Here is a 24231-nt window from a genome sequence, read left to right as displayed (position 1 = left end):
CAGGTCTTTCAATGAAGCACCTAATACTCCACCCCAAGTCCCGAACTGCATCTTGAAGGGCGGACAATGCTTGTGCGTGGATTTTTTTTTATCATGTGGTGGCCTTTGCACACCAGTCACCACACGGGCTTGACAGAGCTCGGTCTTGGTCCAGTGGCAAGGATTACCCAAGACGACTGGCGACCAGCTCTGCTGCACGGACCGAGCGCGCACACGTATCGCAGTGTGGGTGGCCCGTGCTACCCCTGGGCCTTCGCCTCTTCTGGGCCCCAAAACTCACACCTCTCCTGAGCCCCGATCACATCCCTTTACGAACTCTTGCCACTCCTTCGCCCCTCCTGCTGTGCCTGCCTGCACTGCAATCAGCGACCTGGCTTCGCAGCCGTCGCTCTTCTGTAGCAGCACGCGCTGCTCCCTCCAATGGCCCCAGCCTGATGATGGTTTTGCAGGCCGGGACCGACAAATAAAGCTCCCTCTACACTGTTCCATCAATAAGCTAATTAGTGTCAGCGGTGGCTCAGTTGGTAGCACACTCGCCTCTGAATCAGAAGGCTGTGGGTTTGAGTCCTACTCCAGGGACTTGAGCACCTAAATCTAGGCTGACACTCCAGTGCAGTGCTGAAGGAGTGCTGCACTGTCGGAGGTGCCGTCTTTCGGATGAGACGTTAAACCGAGGCCCCGTCTGCTCGCAGGTGGATGTAAAACATTCCATGGCACTGTTTGAAGAAGAGGAGGGGAGTTATCCCTGGTGTCCTGGCCAATATTTATCCCTCAATCAACATAACAAAAACACATTATCTGGGCATTGTCACATTGCTGTTTGTGGGAGCTTGTTGTGTGCAAATTGGCTGCCGTGTTTCCCACATTACAACAGTGGCTCCATTCGAAAAGTCGGTAATTGGCTGTAAAACGCTTTGAGACATCCGGTGGTCGTGAAAGGCGCTATATAAATGCGAGTCTTTCTTTACCACACAGTTTCATGTCTACTGCATGCCAGTCTTCCCCATTTTTTTTTTACTCATGCCAACTTTGTCAATAAAATTATCAGCAAGAGGAATCTCACCTCTTGTTGGGTCCAAGTTTCCACACGATAAAAAACAGGCGCCCCTCCGAGCTGGGCGCCCGTTTCTCGCGCCTAAAACGGCGCCTAAAACAAAACTCGCGATTCTGGAGCGTTCTGCAGCTCCTTGTCTGCCTGGCGTGGCGCCCAGGGGGGCGGAGCCTACACTCGCGCCGATTTTGTAAGTGGGAGGGGGCGGGTACTATTTAAATTAGTTTTTTTCCTGCCGGCAATGCTGCGCGTGCGCGTTGGAGCGTTCGCGCACGCGCAGTGTGAAAAAAACATTGGCACTCGTCCATTTTTGTGGTTCTTTGTAGCTGTTTAATTTTTGAACATTTTTTTAATAAAAGCACATTGCCATCAGCACATCAGCACTTGCAGCCTTCTCACTGTCTCCTTCCCCCTCCTCCCCCCCCCCCCCCCCCGCGGGAAGAACGGGCGCCTCAGGCTGACTGCAGCATTCTCCGTGCCTGAAGCACTTTCACACAGGTAGGAAGATGGTTTATTTAATCTTTTCTTTGCTTATAAATGTTTATTCAGGTTGGATTTATTTGTATAATATTTGTATAAGTATAAATAAGGATTTATTGTAGAATTTAATGACTTCCCTTCCCCCCCCCTCCCCCCCATCTCGTTCTGGACGCCTAATTTGTAACCTGCGCCTGATTTTTTAATGTGTAGAACAGGTTTTTTCAGTTCTACAAAAATCTTCACTTGCTCCATTCTAAGTTAGTTTGGAGTACGTTTTCACTGTAGAAACTTTGAAATCAGGCGTCAGTGGCCGGACACGCCCCCTTTTGAAGAAAAAATTCTGTTCCAAAGTAGAACTGTTCTACCTGACTAGAACTGCAGAAAATAAAATGTGGAGAATTGCGATTTCTAAGATAGTCCGTTCTCCACCAGTTGGTCCTAAAAATCAGGCGCAAATCATGTGGAAACTTGGGCCAGTTAAGTCTAACTACTTTCATTATCAGAGAATGGGAGCAGTGTTCAAGACTTGTACCCTATCCAGGAGTGTGATACAGGGATTAGTTTGTTATCTGTGGGTGATCCATTTTTCACTTCTAAGCACTTAAGTATATATAGCTTTCTTTCGCTCTCTTTTATCCCCCACACCCACCACTTTTATTGATATTTCTATGGTCATTGGTCCTCCAAATGTTCCTTTCTTGCTCCTCTTAAACTGCAAGTACATCTCCTATATGCTCTTCCTCTTCCAGATATGCTCATTTTGTTGAAATCAAGAAACTTATTATAGAGTTACCTATCTATTTAATTATTTCCCAAGACCAGAAAACTTGAATTCCTTACCTTTCTGTCTTTTCTTCCTCCTGCAATCTTCAGACTGTTAAAACCCAAACGTGGCATTATCTGAAACAATATTTCCTGATCCACCACCTCATTTTCATCCTTTTCAACTTCGGTGATGTGCTGAACAATGGGCCTTGGTCTTTCATCTTGGTTTCTTAATTTAAAAAGCACTTAATTAGAGTGTGTGTTGTCCATTCCTGTTCCATTCCCTCCCTCTCATATGGTACACTGACATATTAATTTAATAAAGAAACATACAGAATGTTAGGGTCTGCAGAACTGAGGTACCAAATAACCAAACTACTTAAAAATGTAAACAATTATAAAAGTCAGCTCAGGCACTCTTGTATCCATTGTGAGCAGTGTCCATTGACAACTCACCTTTCTGCTTAACTGGTGATGGTGTTAGCACATGGGGAGGAAATATAAATGGGGAAAAATGGATTAGAGTTATCGAAGTTACAGCTCAAAAAATGTCCATTCAGCTCACCGCTGAATTTTTGGTCCTAGTTTTTTAACTGGAGACACCTGTTCTAATCTGATTTCACTGCCCTTTCCTGTATTCTTTTATATTCTTTGTTTTCAAAGACGTAATGAATGTCGTGTTGAAGTAAAACCTCTTAAATTGAAATGATGCAACAACAAGTAAGCATTATACTCGAGATCAATTTTAATCTTGCTGCTGATTGAAGGTAGAATTAGAAATTGATCTAGAGGACAAGTATTCAAAAGTCATCTGACGTGAAATTATTTATTTCCAAGTATTTACTAAGTTTAAGAAAACTCAACATTAACCACCCGCTTTACAAATGGTTTGTAAAGGAGGAGGAACTACAATTAAATGGTTTTATGAAGCTTATCTTGGCCTTTGTTCAAATTGTAACTTCAGAAGTGACTTTAAGATTCATGTTCTAGCAAGAGAAAATGTAGTTGTTTAATGGAGATATTTTTTATCAGTTAACATCGGTATTTTTGTTGCTTAGGAGATAAGAGGTACATTGTTCTGAAGTTCAGGTAAATTGAGTTTAATTTTCTTTGTGATATTTGTTGAATGCTAAACATCTGCTATTGAGGGGATTTGGGGGTCTGATGTTTCCCATCTAAATGCTGCATTAATATTGGCACAAAGAGACAAGGTTTTTTGAATTAAATGTCAATACTTTCATCTTCAAAGTGAAATGTACTAAATTATACTCAAGTATTTCACGTTTCAAATTATTGTATAAGGCAAGTTGTATAGATGAGCAGACAAGGTATAAATAGCCAGTTAGTTCAGAATATTTACCTTTCATTTTTATATTTTATGATTTATGTAGATGACTGCTGTTTTGTTAGTCCTTTTATCTGAAATAGTATAAAATTCCAAGAAGCTGAATTGCTGTTAGTGTGGCGATACATTCTATCTCTGGTGAGCAAGAAAACCCTGCTTGTACTCCAGTGACCTACTAACCAATGCATATTAATATTTTCTATTTTAGCACTGATATATATGACCTTTCTTTAATAATTGGAATTTTCCATTATTTGCACAGTTGTAGTATCTCGCGATCTTTGAATGCAATCCTTTGCTTCCAAATGTCTTAACTTTAACAAAGTTTCAATTAGTTGTAAACCTAGGGCTCAATTTTCCCCACTTATCTGTGTCGTTTTTTTATCGTGCGCTGCTTTTTTTGGTGTAACTTAAAATCTCACAGTTTCCCTAAAGTTTCTGGATCAGCGTAACTCAGTTATGATTTTTTTTAGGTTCTTTTTTTTTGCGTCATAGGGGGCGTAACCTGATGTCTGTGCCAGTTTTTCACATTTAAGCAAGTTTGGCCAACTTACATATTTCCTAGTGACCAATCCCAAAAAATCTTCTGAGCACTTAAGAAAAAGTTTTGGAGGGAGTCAAGAAGGCCAAGAATATCCATCATGAAGCTTAATGTTTTCAAAGTGAAAAGGGGGAAAATGGAAGTCGAATGCAATTCTTTAATTTTTTTTTCAAAGTACCACGCCACCACCAAATGTCTCCTCACCGGGTTCAAGGGTCGGAGCGTCGGCTGGCATAATCACTCCCTCACCTGGACACGGGTTCGGGGCTCGGCATCAAAAGAAGTCTGGGAGGGTGAGGTGAGGTGGAAGCTGAACTGAAGGGATGAGAACCTTTAGGTTATACAGCAGCTTCGAAAGAAGCCTGGGTGGGGGTAGGGGGGGTGTGGGTGGGGGTAGGGGGGGTGTGTGGACGGCAAGCCCGTGTGGACGGCAAGTCCATGTGTCCGGGCGAAGGAGCCATTCTGCCGGCTGACCTTCGAGCGCAGTGAGGAGAGGAGAGGTAGGTGGCGGGATGGTACTTTGAAAAAAATCAAAAATTTTTTAAATTGCATTAGATTTTGTTTCTTTATTGAATGCCCAGCTTCCCATTTTAAGCAAGCCTATTGTGCATGCGCAGACCAGGGTGTGGTCCATTCAAGGGCATTGACCTTTGGGAGAGAGAGAGGAAAGAAGATGTGAATGCTTTGTCCTGCTGTTTTGAGCTTCTTGCAAAGCTACAATTTAATTATGGGGGCAATATTGACAATTCCATGCCTCGTGCAAGGTTTCTGCATGATTGTGCTGCGGAGAAGATTGATTAGACATCATCACATGAGGAACCTCAGCACGTAGGATGATGGACAGGAGACCTTACCCACATTGGGTATATTGAGACAGGCGTTCATACCTGCACCTGTGTGATGCAGACTGTGTGCGAAGGCTGCTTTCCGCAAATAAGTTGTAACCGAGATCTGTGAGTTAATAAAAGCAGACCTACAACCCTAGAAGCTTCAGTCGGACTGCTTTGTCAGTTGAAGTAAAGGTTACAGCTGCACTTTCATTTTATGCATCTGGATCATTCTAGGCCACAACTGCAAATGTATGCGCCATTTCTCAACATGCAACACATATCTGCATTCGGCAGGTGACTGCTGCACTATATGCCAGGAGGAATGACTACATCAAGTTTCCCATGACCACCCAGGCAATGCGTGACGGGGCTGTGGGCTTCTCCAGGATTGCTGGCTTTCCAAAGGTACAGGGCTGCAGTGATTGTACCCACATCGCCTTGCGAGCACTTTTGGAGGATTCCCAGCTGTACAGGAACAGAAAAAGCTTCCACTCCTTAATGTGCAGCTTGTCTGTGATGACATGCACTGCATCATGGCAGTTAATGCTCGATACCCTGGGAGCACCCATTATGCATTCATCCTCTGCGAGAGCGCTATATCTGCCATGTTTCAGCAGCAGCAGCCAGAAGGGCAGAGCTGGCTGCTGAGGGGCAAAGGATACAGCCTCGCTACCTGGCTCATGACACCCCTACACGTAACCTGGACGGAAGCTGACCGGGAATACAATGTGTCGCACATTGCGATGCACAGCATAATAGAGAGGACCATTGACATCTTGAAGCAGTGTTTCCGATACCTGGATCATTCCAGAAGCTACTTGCAATACTCTGAGATTGTCGGTCAGTTCACTGTTGTGTGCTGCATGCTGCATACTTAGCCATCATGAGGCAACAGCCTGAGGTGAGAGTGGCTAATGATGAGGAGGAGAAGGGAGCCATACAACTAACTGAACCCGGAGCACGACGGTGGAAGAGGACTGGCCGTCGTACCCCTTTAACGATTACTCGAGCCTTGAGCCAGCAGCTCATCCGTGAATGCTTTGCTGCCTGAAGTCTCAGCGGCAACTATTCCAATGGACCATGTGTACTGTTTGGACCTGTTTCGTAATGTGTTGTGTTAATGGAACAAATAATGGAAATGATTCTTCTTTAGTTAAAAAAAGTTGTGTTAATAATGGAACAAATAATGTAAATGATTCAGTTATAATTTAAAATATATATTTTATTCAAAATTTTAACACTTTGTATTTAATTGAACTTTAATAAAAATATTCTTGTATCAAACTTTAAAGTTTTCAGTTAAGATCTCTTACAAACTTTAAGATCACTTAAAAACTTTTAAACTTGTAAATTTACATCACTTACAAAAAACTTTTAATTTGAGAACAGTTACAACAATAACAACAATAATAATAACAACAGTTGCAAAGAAAGGCTGCATGCATCTCTCCTCCACCTTATTCTAAGACTGCCCACTGCGCTTGGTCTTGGTGATTCCACCCATGCCCGCAGGCGGTGGCGCAGCATTTCTCAGGTTGGTACCAAGCTTATTCATTCGAGCATTTGGGTAATGCACACTTCTTGATGTGGGGCGTTGGCAGGCGGTAATGTGGAAGGCCCGGCTTGGGCCTCTTCAGAGGCTGGTCTGGGGATTGGCGTGGGAGTGGCAGTTGATTCCGTCAATGCGTGTTCCCTTATTACAGCAGCTACCTCTGCCATTCCCTCCCTCATGTGCCCCAACAGCGTCTCAGCTACCTGCGACATTCCCTCCCTCATGTGCCCCAACAGCGTCTCAGCTACCTGCGACATTCCCTCCCTCATGTGCCCCGACAGTGTTCCCATTTCTCGTGAGAGTGTTGCTACTTCTCCCGGCAGTCCCGATACCTCATCACCCACCCCACTGATGGTGTCCAGGAGTGATCGCGTAAGGTCAATGCTCTCCGCACTCATTGCCATCATCTGAACCACATCTGTTACCTCCACCTCAGGAGAGCACTGTCAAACTCTCCTTCCCCTCCTCACCCTTGGTGTGGCTCTCTGCATTCCACTGGGTCCCACAGCCTCGGATGGTGGGACCCTGGGTGTGCCTTGCTGCACCCCACTGGAACCCGCAGCCTCAGACTGTGCGAAACTATGGAATGTCCCAACACTCGTACCACTCAGGAAAGGGGCTGGCACCTCAATGGGCAGCACTTGCTCCTCCTCCAGAGTGAGTACAACAGAGGGGGGCTTCATCCTCCTCCTCCTGCTGCCCCATCCTCTACTCCTACCCCTCACTCCCACGCTCTTGGTCTGGAAGGTGGGATTGTAAGATGTTCTCCTCTGCCAGCTCGTCCGCGTCTAAATCTTCTTCTGCATTGGCTTCAGCCTCATTAACCTCAAGTTCTGCAAAATATAACAGAACAGACAAATGGTTAGCAGCAGAGAGGGGGCAGGGTGGCATGAGTAGGCTCACACAGTGCAGGCAGCAGGCTCATTTGAAGGACGATGATGAATGATAGCACATTGCATTAGCCGAAGCATAGCTGACTGAGGCATTCCCATGAACTGAAGCATGGCTAGCCCATGCAGTACTTAACTTTTAGCAAAGCCAGAATGTGGAATTTGCAGGACTTGCCCTGTCCCTCAAGTGTGCGCCCAGCTTGTGCAGTGGTTGCTTTTCTCCAGGCAGGATCCATCAAAGCAGCGACACTGTCTTCCAAGGGTGTCAGTGGGTGCAGATTTGCCGGGCCTCCTCCTGTTCGAGTTCTCTCTTGTTGTGTGCCACCTTCCTCTACAATGATTAATATATAACTTTTTAGAGAGGGTGTATTTCTGCTGGACGGGTCATACAGATGGTAACATTTACAATTGCAATTCCAGAGAATAAATGAAAATAGTACACTAACTACTTGACCAAGGTCCTGCCACTTTTTGCACTGGCCTCCAGACCTTGGGGTGGTCACCATTGCACAGTAATCTTCTGCAAGTTGGTTCCAGCGTTTCTTCATTTCTTTTGGTGAAACTTTCATGTGACCTCTGCTGGTGTCCAGCTCGTGACATCTGACCTCAATTACAGTAACCAGTGCCTCCACTTCCTCTTGTGAGAAATTCTTGGTTTTTGAACCATGTTGCATATTGCAGCTCCGATTTTTTTTCCACTGAGAATTAAAGTTCTCACACACAACTGGCTCTTTAAAAATGACCGAATGCAGATAGGGAGGTGTACTGGGCATACACGCCCATAGCAGTCACGTAAAAAAACAACAATTTTTTTCACGCATGCGCAGAAGGGGGTGGGGGCATCCTTTTGTCGGTGCAGACATTCGGCTCCACACCCCGAAACTAAAGGACAGGCTGCGCAGCGCCAATTAAAAAAATTAGAACGGGGAAACTTGCAAGTTATTTTTTTTGGATTAGTCGGGGTCAAAAAAAATGACGTAACTCTTGAAATATTATTAACACAACACAATGTTAAGGAACGGGTCCAAACAGTAAACATGGTCCATTTGGAATAGTTGCCGCTGCAGCAGTTAAAAGAGCGAGCAGCCGAGACCCAGTACAAAGCGCCAACCCTCCCGGACCTGTGAGGGAGCACCACACCGGCAGCAGCAGTTAAAAGAGCGAGCAGCCAGCCACGGCAAGGAGCAGCGTGAGCAGGTAAAAGAGGGTGACAAAGGCAAACAGGGCGATGACATTCAACGTCACAGGAAAGCAGAGAAGTGATTGGTGAGTTTTTCTCTCTCTCTTCTTGCTTTAAATTAAGAGCCTTACATTGGGGGCTGGGATTAATAACTAAAAGCTAAGTTAAATCTAATTAATTAAATACATTAAAGATGGCAGGAGAGGCGATGTGTTTCTGCTGTTGTATGTGGGAGCTGGTTGACCTCATTGAGGTCCTTCACGACCACATCTGCAGCAAGTGTCTGCAGCTTGAGGAACTTCGACTCCGTGTTGATGAGCTGGAGTCCGAGCTGCCGACACTACGACACATCAGGGAGGGGGAGAGTTACCTGGACGCTGTGTTCCAGGGCGCATTCACACCCCTTAGATTAATTCAAATTTGGTCCATGGTCAGGGACAAGAGGATGTGACTACAAGTGAGGCAGGTAACGGGACCCAGGATGTAGTGATGGAGGAGCCTCGGCCCTTGCTCTTGTCCAACAGGTTCGAGGCTCTTACTCCTTGTGTGGATGAGAGCAGGGACTGCAGGGAGGATGAGCAAACTGACCACAGCACCGTGGTACGGGGGGAGTAAAAAGAAATGTTGTAGTGGTAGGGGACAGTATCATTAGGGGGATAGATACGGTTTTCTGCAGCCGAGAGCGCGCGTCCCGAAAGCTGTGTTGTCTGCCCGGTTCCAGGGTTAAGGACATCTCCTCAGGGCTGGAGAAGAACTTGGAGTGGGAGGGGGTAGATTCAATTGTCGTGGTCCGTGTGGGTACCACGTGGATAGGACAAAGAATAAGATTGTGCTGAGAGAGTATGAGCAGCTAGGGGCCAAATTAAAATGCAGAACCACAAAGAAAATCATCTCTGGATTACTACCTGAGCCACAAGCAAATTTGTAATGGGTAAATAAGATCAGAGAGTTAAACACATGGTTCAAAGATTGGTATGGGAGAAATAGGTTTTGGTTCGTGGGACATTGGCACCAGTACTGAGATAAGAGGCAGCTGTTCTGTTCAGACGGGCTCCACTTAGACTGTGCTGGGACTAGGGTCCTGGCGAATCAAATAACTAGGGCTGCAGAGAGGGCTTTAAACGAATTATTGGGGGGAGAGGAGGATTCAGCTGAGCGAAAATGTAAAAAGTCTAAAGACCAAGGAGAAGGCAATACTGGGGGAAATAAAAACCAGAGGGTGCCAGGAAGGGACAGAGTGGAAAACATAAAAGTGAATCAGAAAGTGGGGCCAAAGCAGGAAAAAATGATTAAAAATAACAAATTTAAAAGCTGTTTATCTGAATGCACGAAGCATTTGTAACAAAATCGATGACGGCACAAATAGATACAAATGGGTATGAACTGATGGCCATTACAGAAACGTGGTTGCAAGGTGACCAGGACAGGGAACTAAATATTCAGGGGTATTTGACAATTGGGAAGGACAGACAGAAAGGAAAAGGAGATTGGGGTAGCACTGTTAATAAAGGATGGGATCAGTGCGTTAGTGAGAAACGATATTGGCTCAGATGTTGAATCAGTTTGGGTGTAGATAAGGAATAATGAGAAAAAGTCGCTGGTGGGCGTAGCCAACAGGCCCCCTAACAGTAGCTACACTGTTGGACAGAGTATAAATCAAGAAATAATGGAGGCTTGTAATAAAGGAACGGCAGTAATCATGGGCAATTTTAACCTTCATATTGATTGGATAAAGATAATTGGCCTGGGCAGCCTTGAGGAAGAATTCATAGTGTATCCGAGAGTTTCCTTGAACAGTATGTTGCGGAACCAATCAGGGAGCGGGATATCTTAGATCTGGTACTGTGTAATGAGACAGGATTAATAAATGATCTTGTAGTAAAGGATCCTCTAGGAATGAGTGACCTAACATGGTTGAATTTCAAATTCAGTTGAAGGGTGAGAAAGTTGGTTCTCAAACCAGGGTCCTAAGCTTAAATAAAGGAGACTACAAAGGTATGAGGGCAGAGTTGGCTAAAGTGGACTGGGAAAATAGATTAAAGTATGGGACGGTTGATGAGCAGTGCCAGACATTTAAGGAGATATTTCATAACTCTCAACAAAAATATATCCCAATGAGAAGGAAAGACTGTAAGAGAAGGGATAACCATCTCTTACAGTGTGGCCAAGACTAGTGGGAGGCCAGAGGATTGGGAAACTTTTAAAAGCCAGCAAAGAATGACTAAAAAAATAATAGAGAGGGAAGCTAGATTGAGAGTAAACGAGCATGAAATATAAAAACAGATAGTAAGAGTTTCTACAGGTACATAAAACGGAAAAGAGTGGCTAAAATAAATGCTGATCCCCTAGAGGATAAGACCTGGGAATTAATAATGGAGAACAGGGAAATGGCAGAGACGTTGAACAAATATTTTGTATCGGTCTTCACGGTAGAAGACACTAAAAACATCCCAATAATGGATAATAAAGAAACTATAGGGAGGGAGGAACTTCATATGATCACTAACGAAGTAGTACTCGGCAAAATAATGGGACTAAAGGCGGACAAGTCCCCTGAACCTGATGGCTTACATCCTAGGGTCTTAAAAGAAGTGGCTGCAGAGATAGTGGATGCATTGGATGTAATCTACCAACATTCCCTGGATTCTAGGGCAGCCCCAGCGGATTGGAAAACCGCAAATGTAATGCCCCTATATAAAAAAAGAGGCAGACAAAAAGCAGGAAACTATAGACCAGTTAGCCTAACATCTGTCGTTGGATAAATGCTGGAGTCCATTATTAAGAAAGCAGTAGCGGGACATTTGGAAAAGCATAATTCAATCAAGCAGAGTCAGCATGGTTTTATGAAAGAGAAATCATGTTTGACAAATTTGCTGCAGTTCTTTGAGAATGTAACAGGCAGGGTAGGTAAGGGGAAACCAGTGGATGTGGTATATTTGGATTTCCAGAAGGCATTCGAGAAGGTGCCACATAAAAGGTTACTGCACAAGATAAAAATTCATGGGGTTGGGGGTAATATATTAGCATTGTTTTCTGTTAGTTAGCCAATCCTCTATCAGAGAGTCGGGATAAATGGGCAAGCAATGTCTAGTGGGGTGCCGCAGGGATTGGTGCTGGGTCCTCAACTATTTACAATCTTATTAATAACTTGAATGAAGGGCCCGAGTGTAATGTAGCCAAGTTTGCTGATGATAGAAAGATGGATAGGAAAGCAAATTGTGAGGACACAAAAAATCTGCAAAGAAATATAGACAGGCTAAGTGAGTGGGCATATATTTGGCAGATGAAGTATAATGTGGGAAAATGTGAGGTTATTCACTTTGGCAGACAAAATAGAAAAGCAAATTACAATTTAAGTGGAGAAAAATTGCAACGTGTTGAAGTACAGAGGGACCTGGGAGTCGTTGTGCTTGAAATACAAAAAGTTCGTATGCAGATACAGCAAGTAATCAGGAAGGCAAATGGAATGTTGGCCTTTATTGCAAGGGGGATCGAGTAAAAAACAGAGAAGTCCTGCTACAACTGTACAGTGTATTGATAAGGCCACACCTACAGTACTGCGTACAGTTTTGGTCTCCGTACTTGAGGAAGGATATACTTGCTGGAGGCTGTTCAGAGAAGGTTCACTAGGTTGATTCCGGAGATGAGGGGGTTGACTTATGAAGATGGGTTGAGTCGGTTGGGCCTATACACATTGGAATTCAGAAGAATGAGAGGTGATCTTATCGAAACATATAAGATAATGAGGGGGCTCGACAAGGTGGATGCAGTAAAGATATTTCCACTCATTGGAGAAACTAAAACTAGGGGACATAGTCTCAATTACGGGCAGCCCATTTAAGACTGAGATGAGGAGAAATTTCTTCTCAGGGGTGTAAATCTATGGAATTCTCTGCCCAGACAGCTGTGGAGGCTGGGTCATTGAATATATTTACGGCAGCGATAGAGAGATGCTTGAGCAATAAGGGGGTAAAGGATTATGGGGAGCGGGCAGGGAAGTGGAGCTGAGTCCATGATCAGATCAGCCATGATTTTATTGAATGGCGGAGCAGGCTCGATGGGCCAAATGGCCTAATCCTGCTCCTATTTCTTATGTTCTTATGAGCCTTCAGGCAGCAAAGCGTTCAAGGATGAGCTGCTGGTGCAGGGCTCCAGCAATCGTTAAAGGGACACAACGGCTCGCCCTCCTCCGCCGTCGTGCTCTGGATTCAGGTAGTTGCATGGCTTCCTTGTCCTCCTTGTAACTTCGATGGTATGAGATGTGAATTGGCTAGAATAGACTGGCAAATGATACTTAAAGGGTTGACAGTGGATAGGCAATGACAAACATTTAAAGATCACACAGATGAACTTCAACAATTGTACATCCCTGTCTGGAGTAAAAATAAAATGGGGAAGGTGACTCAACCGTGACATAAGGGAAATTAAGGATAGTGTTAAATCCAAGGAAGAGGCATATAAATTGGCCCAAAAAAGCAGCAAACCTGAGGACTAGGAGGAATTTAAAATTCAGCAGAGGAGGACAAAGGGTTTAATTAGGGTGGGAAAAATAAAGTATGAGAGGAAGCTTGCCGGAAACATTAAAAACTGACTGCAAAAGCTTCTATAGATATGTGTAGAGAAAAAGATTAGTAAAGACAAACATAGGTCCCTTGCTGTCAGATTCAGGTGAATTTATTATGGGGAACAAAGAAATGGCAGACCAATTGAACAAATATTTTGGTTCCGTCTTCACGAAGGAAGACACAAATAACCTTTTGGAAATACTAGGGGACCAAGGGTCTAGTGAGAAGGAGGAACTGAAGGAAATCCTTATTAGGTGGGAAATTGTGTTAGGGAAATTGATGGGATTGAAGGCCGATAAATCCCTGGGGCCTGATAGTCTGCATCCCAGAGTACTTAGAGAAATGGCCCGAGAAATAGTGGATGCATTGGTGATCATTTTCCAACAGTCTATCGACTCTGGATCAGTGCCTATGGACTGGAGGGTAGCTAATGTAACACCACTTTTTAAAAAAGGAGGGAGAGAGAAACACGGGTAATTTTCGACCGGTTAACCTGACATCAGTAGTGGGGAAAATGTTGGAATCAATTATTAAAGATGAAATAGCAGCACTTTTGGAAAGCAGTGACGGGATCGGTCCAAGTCAGCATGGATTTATGAAAGGGAAATCACGCTTGACAAATCTTTTGGAATTTTTTGAGGATGTAACTAGTAGAGTGGGCAAGGGAGAACCAGTGGATGTGGTGTATTTGGACTTTCAAAAGGCTTTTGACAAGGTCCCAAAACAGCAGGACAAAGCACTCAAACCTTCTTTCCTCTCTCTTTCCACCAAGATCGGCGCCCTAGTGTGGACCACACCCTTGTTTGCGCATGCACAATAGGCTTGCCTAGAATGGGAAGCTAGGCATTCAATGAAGACATTTGGGGCAACAAAGTCTTTAATTTTTGATTTTTTTCAATGTACCACCCCACCACCGACCGAACGTCTCCTCACTGGGCTCGAGGGTCGGCCGGCAGAATCGCTCCCTTGCCCGGACACACAGGCTCAGCATCCCCCCCCCCACCATCCCCTGCCCGGGCTTCTTTTGAAGCTGCTGTATAGCCTAAGGGTTTGCATCCCTTCAGTTCGGCTTCCACCCCACCCCAGCCCCCTGGGCTTCTTTTGAAGCCGAGCCCCTGTGACCGGACGAGGGAGCGATTCTGCCGGCCGACGCTCCGACCCTTGAGCCCGGTGAGGAGATATTCGGTGGTGGCGTGGTACTTTTTAAAAAAAAAAATCAAATATTAAAGAATTGCATTAGACTTCCATTTCCTCCCTTTTGACTTAAAAATTAAGCTTCATGATGCATATTCTTTGTCTTCATGCCTCCCTCCAAAACGTTGCCAAAAAACAATGGCATCTTTCTGCGCCAATTTTTTAATTTGCACTGGTTTTTCATCAGTGCCCAGAAGGTTTTTTGGGCGTGGTCACTTACGTCATCTTAGGATAAGTGTAAGTTGGCCAAACTTGCGTAAACGTGAAAAACTGGCGCAGACATCAAGATACGCCCCCATGACACAAAAAAAACTAACCTTAATAAATCATAACTAACTGAGTTATGCTGGAGCAGAAACTTTGGGGAGACTGGGAGATTTTCATTTAATAAGAACATAAGAACATAAGAATTAGGAACAGGAGTAGGCCATCTAGCCCCTCGAGCCTGCTCCGCCATTCAATAAGATCATGGCTGATCTGGTCGTGGACTCAGCTCCACTTACCCGCCCGCTCCCCGTAACCCTTAATTCCCCTATTGGTTCAAAATCTATCAATCTGTGACTTAAATACATTCAATGAGCTAGCCTCAACTGCTTCCTTGGGCAGAGAATTCCACAGATTCACAACCCTCTGGGAGAAGAAATTCCTTCTCAACTCGGTTTTAAATTGGCTCCCCCGTATTTTGAGGCTGTGCCCCCTCGTTCTAGTCTCCCCTACCAGTGGAAACAACCTCTCTGCCTCTATCTTGTCTATTCCTTTCATGATTTTAAATGTTTCTATAAGATCACCCCTCATCCTTCTGAACTCCAACGAGTAAAGACCCAGTCTACTCAATCTATCATCATAAGGTAACCCCCTCATCTCCGGAATCAGCCTAGTGAATCATCTCTGTACCCCTTCCAAAGCCAGTATATCCTTCCTTAAGTAAGGTGACCAAAACTGCACGCAGTACTCCAGGTGCGGCCTCTCCAATACCCTATACAGTTGCAGCAGGACCACCCTGCTTTTGTACTCCATCCCTCTCGCAATGAAGGCCAACATTCCATTTGCCTTCCTGATTACCTGCTGCACCTGCAAACTAACTTTTTGGGATTCATGCACAAGGACCCCCAGGTCCCTCTGCATCTCAGCATGTTGTAATTTCTCCCCATTCAAATAATATTCCCTTTTACTGTTTTTTTTCCCCAAGGTGGATGACCTCACACTTTCCGACATTGTATTCCATCTGCCAAACCTTCGCCCATTCGCTTAACCTATCCAAATCTCTTTGCAGCCTCTCTGTGTCCTCTACACAATCCGCTTTCCCACTAATCTTTGTGTCATCTGCAAATTTTGTTACACTACACTCTGTCCCCTCTTCCAGGTCATCGATGTATATTGTAAACAGTTGTGGTCCCAGCACCGATCCCTGTGGCACACCACTAACCACCGATTTCCAACCCGAAAAGGACCCATTTATCCCGACTCTCTGCTTTCTGTTCGCCAGCCAATTCTCTATCCATGCTAATACATTTCCTCTGACTCCGCGTACCTCTATCTTCTGCAGTAACCTTTTGTGTGGCACCTTATCGAATGCCTTTTGGAAATCTAAATACACCACATCCATCGGTACACCTCTATCCACCATGCTCGTTATATGCTCAAAGAATTCTAGTAAATTAGTTAAACATGATTTCCCCTTCATGAATCCATGCTGCGTCTGCTTGATTGCACTATTCCTATCTAGATGTCCCGCTATTTCTTCCTTAATAGTTTCAAGCATTTTCCCCACTACAGATGTTAAACTAACCAGCCTATAGTTACCTGCCTTTTGTCTGCCCCCTTTTTTAAATAAAGGCGTTACATTAGCTGCTTTCCAATCCACTGGTACCTCCCCAGAGTCCAGAGAATTTTGGTAGATTATAACGAATGCATCTGCTATAACTTCCGCCATCTCTTTTAATACCCTGGGATACATTTCATCAGGACCAGGGGACTTGTCTACCTTGAGTCCCATTAGCCTGTCCAGCACTACCCCCCTAGTGATGGTGATTGTCTCAAGGTCCTCCCTTCCCACATTCCTGTGACCAGCAATTTTTGGCATGGTTTTTGTGTCTTCCACTGTGAAGACCAAAGCAAAATAATTGTTTAAGGTCTCAGCCATTTCCACATTTCCCATTTTTAAATCCCCCTTCTCATCTTCTAAGGGACCAACATTTACTCTAGTCATTCTTTTCCGTTTTATATATCTGGAAAAGCTTTTACTATCTGTTTTTATGTTTTGCGCAAGTTTACCTTCGAAATCTATCTTTCCTTTCTTTATTGCTTTTTTAGTCATTCCTTGCTGTTGTTTAAAATTTTCCCAATCCTCTAGTTTCCCACTAACCTTGGCTACCTTATACGCATGGGTCTTTGATTTGATACTCTCCTTTATTTCCTTGGTTATCCACGGCTGGTTATCCCTTCTCTTACCGCCCTTTTTCACTGGAATATATTTTTGTTGCGCACTATGAAAGAGCTCCTTAAGAGTCCTCCACTGTTCCTCAATTGTGCCACTGTTTAGTCTGTGTTTCCAGTCTACTTTAGCCAACTCTGCCCTCATCCCACTGTAGTCCCCTTTGTTTAAGCATAGTACGCTCATTTCTGACACAACTTCCTCACCCTCAATCTGTATTACAAATTCAACCATATTGTGATCACTCATTCCGAGAGGATCTTTTACTAGGAGATCGTTTATTTTTCCTGTCTCATTACACAGGACCAGATCTAAGATAGCTTGCTCCCTTGTAGGTTCTGTTACATACTGTTCTAAGAAACAATCCCGTATGCATTCTATGAATCCCTCCTCCAGGCTACCCCCGTGCGATTTGAGTTGACCAATCGATATGTAGGTTAAAATCCCCCATGACTACTGCCGTTCCTTTTTCACATGCCTCCATTATTCCCTTGATTATTGCCCGCCCCACCATAATTTACACCAAAAAAAGCGGCGCACGCTAAAAAAACAGCGCAGATAACTGGGGAAAATTGAGCCCTGTAGGTTGGGCCTGCCTGTTCAAGAATGATGGTGAATATAGGGGGCTATGACTGAAGAGAGGAGAGTAATATATCATTAAACTTTAGATTATCAGTGGAGCTTCATGCAGATTGAATGTATAAACATTGCATCTACAGTGTTGTGTACTTTTGTTCCATTCAGTCAGCACAATGTAACCCTTCTCAGTGGATTTGGGATAATTCAGTAGTTTATATTTACTATGAAGTGTAGTACTGGATACTTTCGTGATCATACCTCTGTACCAGTGGTAAAGAAATACAGTTTAGTGCAGAGGTAATATATTTCAACCTTGCCTGAGATTTTTTCGCTTTTTAAAAGACTTACTCTGTTAATATTTGCCATGTACAGTTCTGCAGTTGAGGGGATAAGCAGGGGTCTTACTGCCAAGCTTCTGACACGAGCATTCTTCATTTGGCCACCAAGAGATGAGGGAAGACTGCCCTGTAATTTCCCCCTCTGTGGAGTAATGTGTAGCTTTCTTTCTGTTTCACTCCCTGACGAAGCTCTAGTACTCAATAAGAGTAATCATGCAAAAGCAGCATGTTTTTTAATCCTCGAAATTCTATTTGTTACAATATTCATGAGAAATTTTGTCTGAATTTTAGTCTAATCTTTCATTTTCATTTCTTTTATGTTTTTGTTCTTGGGTTATGGGTAATGCAGCATTTATTGCCCATTCCTAGTTGTCCTGAGAGCATTATGTCACCCACGTAGTGTGGGACTGGAGTCTGTCGGCCAATTAGGATTTTACAACTGGTAATTTTTTCTGGTGCCAAATTACAACATTTAATTGAAATCAATTTCACAACTTCCTATGGTGAACTCCATCTCTGATTTGCTGGTCCTATATCATCATTATTAGGGGGTAAATCATTACCCGCTTGAGGTTGGATTGCTTTTGACTGAAGAATTTATGTATTGTAAAGTATATATTAGTCACACCATTGACTGGGAAACAAAAATAGCAGCATGTAAAATTTGGCTTGATTTATAAGTCTTTTTAATGACAGATTCTTTGTGAAATTGTTCAAGGTCACATGCCAAAGTTCATTGGTCTTCTGTACAAGGTTTTGGGTATGATGACATGCTAACATGCAGTGCCTTGGAATGGCAGGAAATTGGTTTTGTTCCACCATTCTGCTGCTGTGATGAGTTGCCAAGTGAAACCAAATGCTTTCCAACTCAGAGGAGGGAACGTCTGAGGAAAGTAATTGGCATACTTGCAAATCATCTGGGAAACATGTCTAAGAATGGATTTGACAAAAGTCTGAGAAAAAACAAAAGGAGGAACAAAGTGAGGGCGGGGAGTGGGTGAGTTGGGTCAAGAAGTGGGTAACTAAGTCATATAGATCAGCAAGGTCCAGATTTGATCCGTGATCTGTGGTGATTTTAGCGAGGGTGGTAGTAGAATCATAGAACAATGGAATTTTACAACACAGAAGGAAGCCATTTGACCCATTGCTCCCTTGCCAGCTTCCTTTTTAAAAGCTATTATGGATTCTGCTTCCATCACTGTTTTTGATAAGGCATTCCATATCCTCTTCCTGAAAAAAAAATTATTCTAACCCATCCTCCATGTTTTTTCTTCGGTGGTCACTTTTGAAATTTATTTTCCTTCTATAATTACCTGGACATTGGTGTATCATTTATTTGATGGTCATCTTAAACTTGTGCGCTCTAATTACCAGCTCACCGATCAATGGAAGTAGTTTTTTTCCCCCCTATTTTCCTTATCAAAATCCTTTGTAATTTGAGAGATAAGCTACATTTGCCCTTAATTTGTTCCTGAATACTATCCCGTGGCACCTGCTGGGAGTGCACGAATGCAGATATCAGCTGAGGACAGGATTGGGCTTCGGTGGAATGTTTCTCTTGATCAAATAGTCTGCCACGCTCACTCTTGCACATGAAAAATGACTACTTGAGCACGGTACTGGAGGAAAATTTATGCCAGTGAGAATAATACCCAACGAGTAATGTTTTTAGGAGAGGAGGAAAGGAAGAAAATGAACAAGAAAAAGTTAAGAAGGATGTTAGAGACTTGTTGTCAAAAAATACTCACCAACACCCCCCCCCAAAAAAAAAAGATTATTATTGGTAATTTCTATTCTTATTTCCTCCCATCTTTCACTTTGAAAATTTATTTTCCTTTTATATCACCTGAAAATTGGTGTACTTTCACAAATAGCCATCTTATTATCTTATTCTATCAGTTGAGTCTTGTGAGCAAATGATGACAGGCCTGTACCAAAATTTCAAATGCAGGCAAAAAAAAATGTTTGTATCTGTTATCTTAAAGATTACAAACTATTTTTTCCCTTGTAGTCACTCTTATAGAATATCTAGTTTTCCAGTCCGATTAAGAAAATCACAGATATTTTAAACAACTCTCATTGAATTGACATTGACACAACTAATTTACTTAATATTTTAATGATATGAAAGTGCTATTTATTTGGGGGCTAGTGTTGGATACGTTAAACTTGATTCCATGCATACATGTATCTCCTCTTGCTACTAGGTTATGGGAAAGTGGAGACATCCGTATCAGCTGATTTTGAAATGAGGGTTAAATTCAGCAGGCCAAAGTTGCATGTACTGATAATCTCAAGGCACTGTACACCCTCAGTGTTCCTATAATGAATTTAAAAACTTAAACTTAATGACCTTCCTGTGAAACTATGTAATAGAATAATGGCAGAAAAGCCCCTTGAGGAATGTGATCATCCAAATACAAGAGAATGTTTTGGAAATAGTGTAACAAAAATAGTGGTGGTATACCATCGAGAGAACGAATGCTCATAAAATCTAAGTAAATAGCCCAATACTTATCCAGGATTAGAAAAAATTGAATAAGTAGGAGATGGAGAACCAAGTAAAGGACCACAGAACAAAAAGAATGATTAGATCCTTGGAAGAGCCTGAGTTGCAATTGAGTTATTAATCCCATTGAATGCGTGCAGATTCTGGAAAGCTGACCAGCATGCAGAATCCAGAATTCAATTTTACAATGAAACTGAGAAATTTAAAAAAAATATTAATTACTATTACTATGGCTGGCTATGATCTTAGTTTAGAAGTTAAAACCTATTTTATTTCAGTGGTGTAAAGTTGATTGTGGAACAGTGTGCTTGGAATTGGTTTGATTTAAACTAAGATGAACTGCAATACATATCTGGCAAAGTGATGGTGAATGTAACATGAACAGAGTCTAAAGTAGCAAATGTAATGATTATATTCAGTTTGTGATCTGACCTGAATGCAGTTTCTCAGTATAAGTAGCTGAAGGCAATGAAAGGGAGAGGGAAGGAGTAGGAAGCTAGAAATGGTGCTTTGAGGTGGAAAGAATATTGAACTGGGGTGGTGCAGAATAGTGGCAGCATCAACTGAAGGATGATAAAAGAATTCTAGCTTGAACTTGTTATGTATGTAACTATGTAATACTTGCCATCAGAGGGCACGACTGTTGGAGTCCTAATGGTCACCAGCACACACGTGCAGGGCCAGTATAAAAGGTTGGCTGCCATGTTGTTTAGGCACTCTGGAGTTGTAATAAAGAAGACTAAGGTCACACTAAGTTTAGCTCACAGTACTCAGCCTCGTGGAGTTCTTCTATACATAACAGAACTGATGGGGGAAACATTCCCAGCAATAACTGAGTCTCATTTCTGTTTGGCACCTCCCAGACAATGTATAAAATTGTGGCACTCAGTTGGGAATTTTTGCAGAGAAAGTCTCCTATTACAAGATCACAACAAAATTTAGGCCAGAATGACTCTCAACTCTCCCATTGGTTCTGAAAAGATTTCAGGGTTTTAATAAATCTGATTGAGTGCAAGCAATTGTATTCTTTCATTAGAATAGAAGGTAGGGGGTACGGTAACATAGTAGTTATGTTGCTGGACTAGTACTCCAGAGGCCTGGATGAATGATCCAGACATGATATCACACCAATGCAGCTGGGGAATTTAAATTCAGCTAATTAAATAACAAATCTGGAAAAAGCTAGTATTAGTAATGTGACCATGAAACTACTGGATTTTCGTAAAAAACCCACCTGGTTCACTAATGTCCTCCAGGGAAGGAAATCTGCCATCCTCACCTGGTCTGGCCTATATGTGACTCCAGACCCACAGCAATATAGTTGACTCTTAACTGCCCTCTGAAATGGAATAGCAAGCCGCTATGAAAATGTCCAGTAGCACTATGAGAGTAGCAGATCAAGAAAGTGGCTCAGCACCACGTTCTTGAGAGCAATTAGGAATGGACAATAAATGCTGGCGACGCCCACGTCCCATAAATGAATTTTTTGAAGTTGTTACACTTGTATCATATATTTATTGCCATGGATCACAGCAGTTTTAGTATTCTATTTCAAATGTCTGACTGACAATTTGACTCTCTTTGTTCAATGTGGTCTTTTGCTTCAACATGTAAATAGTAGCTGTGCAATAAATGACGCGGAATTGATTTTTGATTCATTTCATTGTTTTAAAGCAGGACATTTATTGACAAAGTAATAAAAGCAGTTTGATTTATTACTGTAATTTTTCAAACTTGTTTCTTGTAGGCAAAAACTTGATATCCAGGATGAAAAAGTTCCTGTTATTTTGTGCACTTACTTTAGTCAGAAGATATTTTCAAAGAAGATTGCTGGAATGAAAGCTAGCAATTGCTGTCCAGGAAAATCTGTGATATTCAGGAAAGCTCCAATGTCTTTAGCTGTGAAATTTAACGTTACTGATTCGAGACATTCAGCTAATCAGGTGAGCTTCCATGTATGTTTGCAATTTTTTTGTGTGAATGCTTTCATCAAGACGAAAGATATTAGTGACAGTAAATAAAATACTTCGGCATCCAGTGCCACCATCAAGCAACCCCAGATTGAGTATAGCCCATTTCGATGCAGAGGAAATTTCCTTCTACTATGTTCTGACAATGCCCTAATATCAGATGAGCACTCTCGACTGGACTACCATGATAGTTATTCATTTCCCACAATAGCCTTTCTCTAGATCCTGTTTTCTAATTTTCTGTTACACACTGAATTAGGGAAGTTCTGTATTGTGGATCCTTGCCCTTTAGGAACTGGATTAAGATTGGCCATGTCATTTCATAATAGACTCTTTAAACCAATAGTGTCAGAGGAAACTTTTATTTCAACTTTGGGACTTTGGTTCCAACCCAGCCCATTCTCTTCTGAGATTGGTCTGGATTTAAAACCAGGTTCCCAAGGTGAACAGCCATAAGAACATAGGAATTAGGAACAGGAGTAGGCCATCTAGCCCCTCGAGCCTGCTCCGCCATTCAACAAGATCATGGCTGATCTGGCCGTAGACTCAGCTCCACTTACCCGCCCGCTCCCCATAACCCTTAATTCCCTTATTGGTTAAAAATCTATCTATCTCTGTGACTTGAATACATTCAATGAGCTAGCCTCAACTGCTTCCTTGGGCAGAGAATTCCACAGATTCACAACCCTCTGGGAGAAGAAATTCCTTCTTAACTCGGATTTAAAATTGGCTCCCCCGTATTTTGAGGCTGTTCCCCCTCGTTCTAGTCTCCCCGACCAGTGGAAACAACCTCTCTGCCTCTATCTTGTCTATCCCTTTCATGATTTTAAATGTTTCTATAAGATCACCCCTCATCCTTCTGAACTCCAATGAGTAAAGACGCAGTCTACTCAATCTATCATCATAAGGTAACCCCCTCATCTCCGGAATCAGCCTAGTGAATCGTCTCTGTACCCCCTCCAAAGCCAGTATATCCTTCCTTAAGTAAGGTGACCAAAACTGCACGCAGTACTCCAGGTGCGGCCTTACCAATACCCTAAAGAGTTGCAGCAGGACCTCCCTGCTTTTGTACTCCATCCCTCTCGCAATGAAGGCCAACATTCCATTCACCTTCCTGATTACCTGCTGCACCTGCATGGGATTCATGCACAAGGACCCCCAGGTCCCTCTGCACCTCAGCATGTTGTAATTTCTCCCCATTCAAATAATAATCCCTTTTACTGTTTTTTTTCCCAAGGTGGATGACCTCACACTTTCCGACATTGTATTCCATCTGCCAAACCTTAGCCCATTCACTTAACCTATCCAAATCTCTTTGCAGCCTCTCTGTGTCCTCTACACAACCCGCTTTCCCACTAATCTTTGTGTCATCTGCAAATGTTGTTACACTGCACTCTGTCCCCTCTTCCAGGTCATCTATGTATACTGTAAACAGTTGTGGTCCCAGCACCGATCCCTGTGGCACACCACTAACCACCGATTTCCAACCCGAAAAGGACCCATTTATCCCGACTCTCTGCTTTCTGTTCGCCAGCCAATTCTCTATCCATGCTAATACATTTCCTCTGACTCCGCGTACCTCTATCTTCTGCAGTAACCTTTTGTGTGGCACCTTATCGAATGTCTTTTGAAAATCTAAATACACCACATCCATCGGTACACCTCTATCCACCATGCTCGTTATATCCTCAAAGAATTCCAGTAAATTAGTTAAACATGATTTGCCCTTCATGAATCCATGCTGCGTCTGCTTGATTGCACTATTCCTATCTAGATGTCTCGCTATTTCAAGCATATTCTCCACTACAGATGTTAAACTATCCGGCCTATAGTTACCTGCTTTTTGTCTGCCCCCTTTTTTAAACAGAGGCGTTACATTAGCTGCTTTCCAATCCGCTGGTACCTCCCCAGAGTCCAGAGAATTTTGGTAGATTATAACGAATGCATCTGCTATAACTTCCGCCATCTCTTTTAATACCCTGGGATGCATTTCATCAGGACCAGGGGA

At 43.0% G+C, this 24231-nt stretch overlaps 1 protein-coding gene and 1 long non-coding RNA gene across 2 annotated transcripts in view; one reads left to right on the top strand and one right to left on the bottom strand.

Moving 5' to 3' along the window:
- Positions 1-24231, top strand: part of spidr (scaffold protein involved in DNA repair) — a 451063-nt gene that overhangs the window by 231380 nt on the left and 195452 nt on the right. The window contains exon 9 of the mRNA XM_070892572.1: positions 22001-22196. Coding sequence (XP_070748673.1) covers positions 22001-22196 — 196 coding nt within the window. The remainder of the gene's footprint in view (positions 1-22000; positions 22197-24231) is intronic.
- LOC139275304 (uncharacterized) overlaps positions 1-24231 on the bottom strand; it is a 162341-nt gene that overhangs the window by 80930 nt on the left and 57180 nt on the right. The window contains exon 2 of the long non-coding RNA XR_011595710.1: positions 2372-2525. This is a non-coding gene — a long non-coding RNA (uncharacterized lncRNA). The remainder of the gene's footprint in view (positions 1-2371; positions 2526-24231) is intronic.

The sequence above is a fragment of the Pristiophorus japonicus genome, chromosome 1 (genome assembly GCF_044704955.1).
Source record: "Pristiophorus japonicus isolate sPriJap1 chromosome 1, sPriJap1.hap1, whole genome shotgun sequence".
Lineage (NCBI taxonomy): Eukaryota > Metazoa > Chordata > Chondrichthyes > Pristiophoridae > Pristiophorus > Pristiophorus japonicus.
This window is presented reverse-complemented; position numbering and strand designations above follow the sequence as displayed.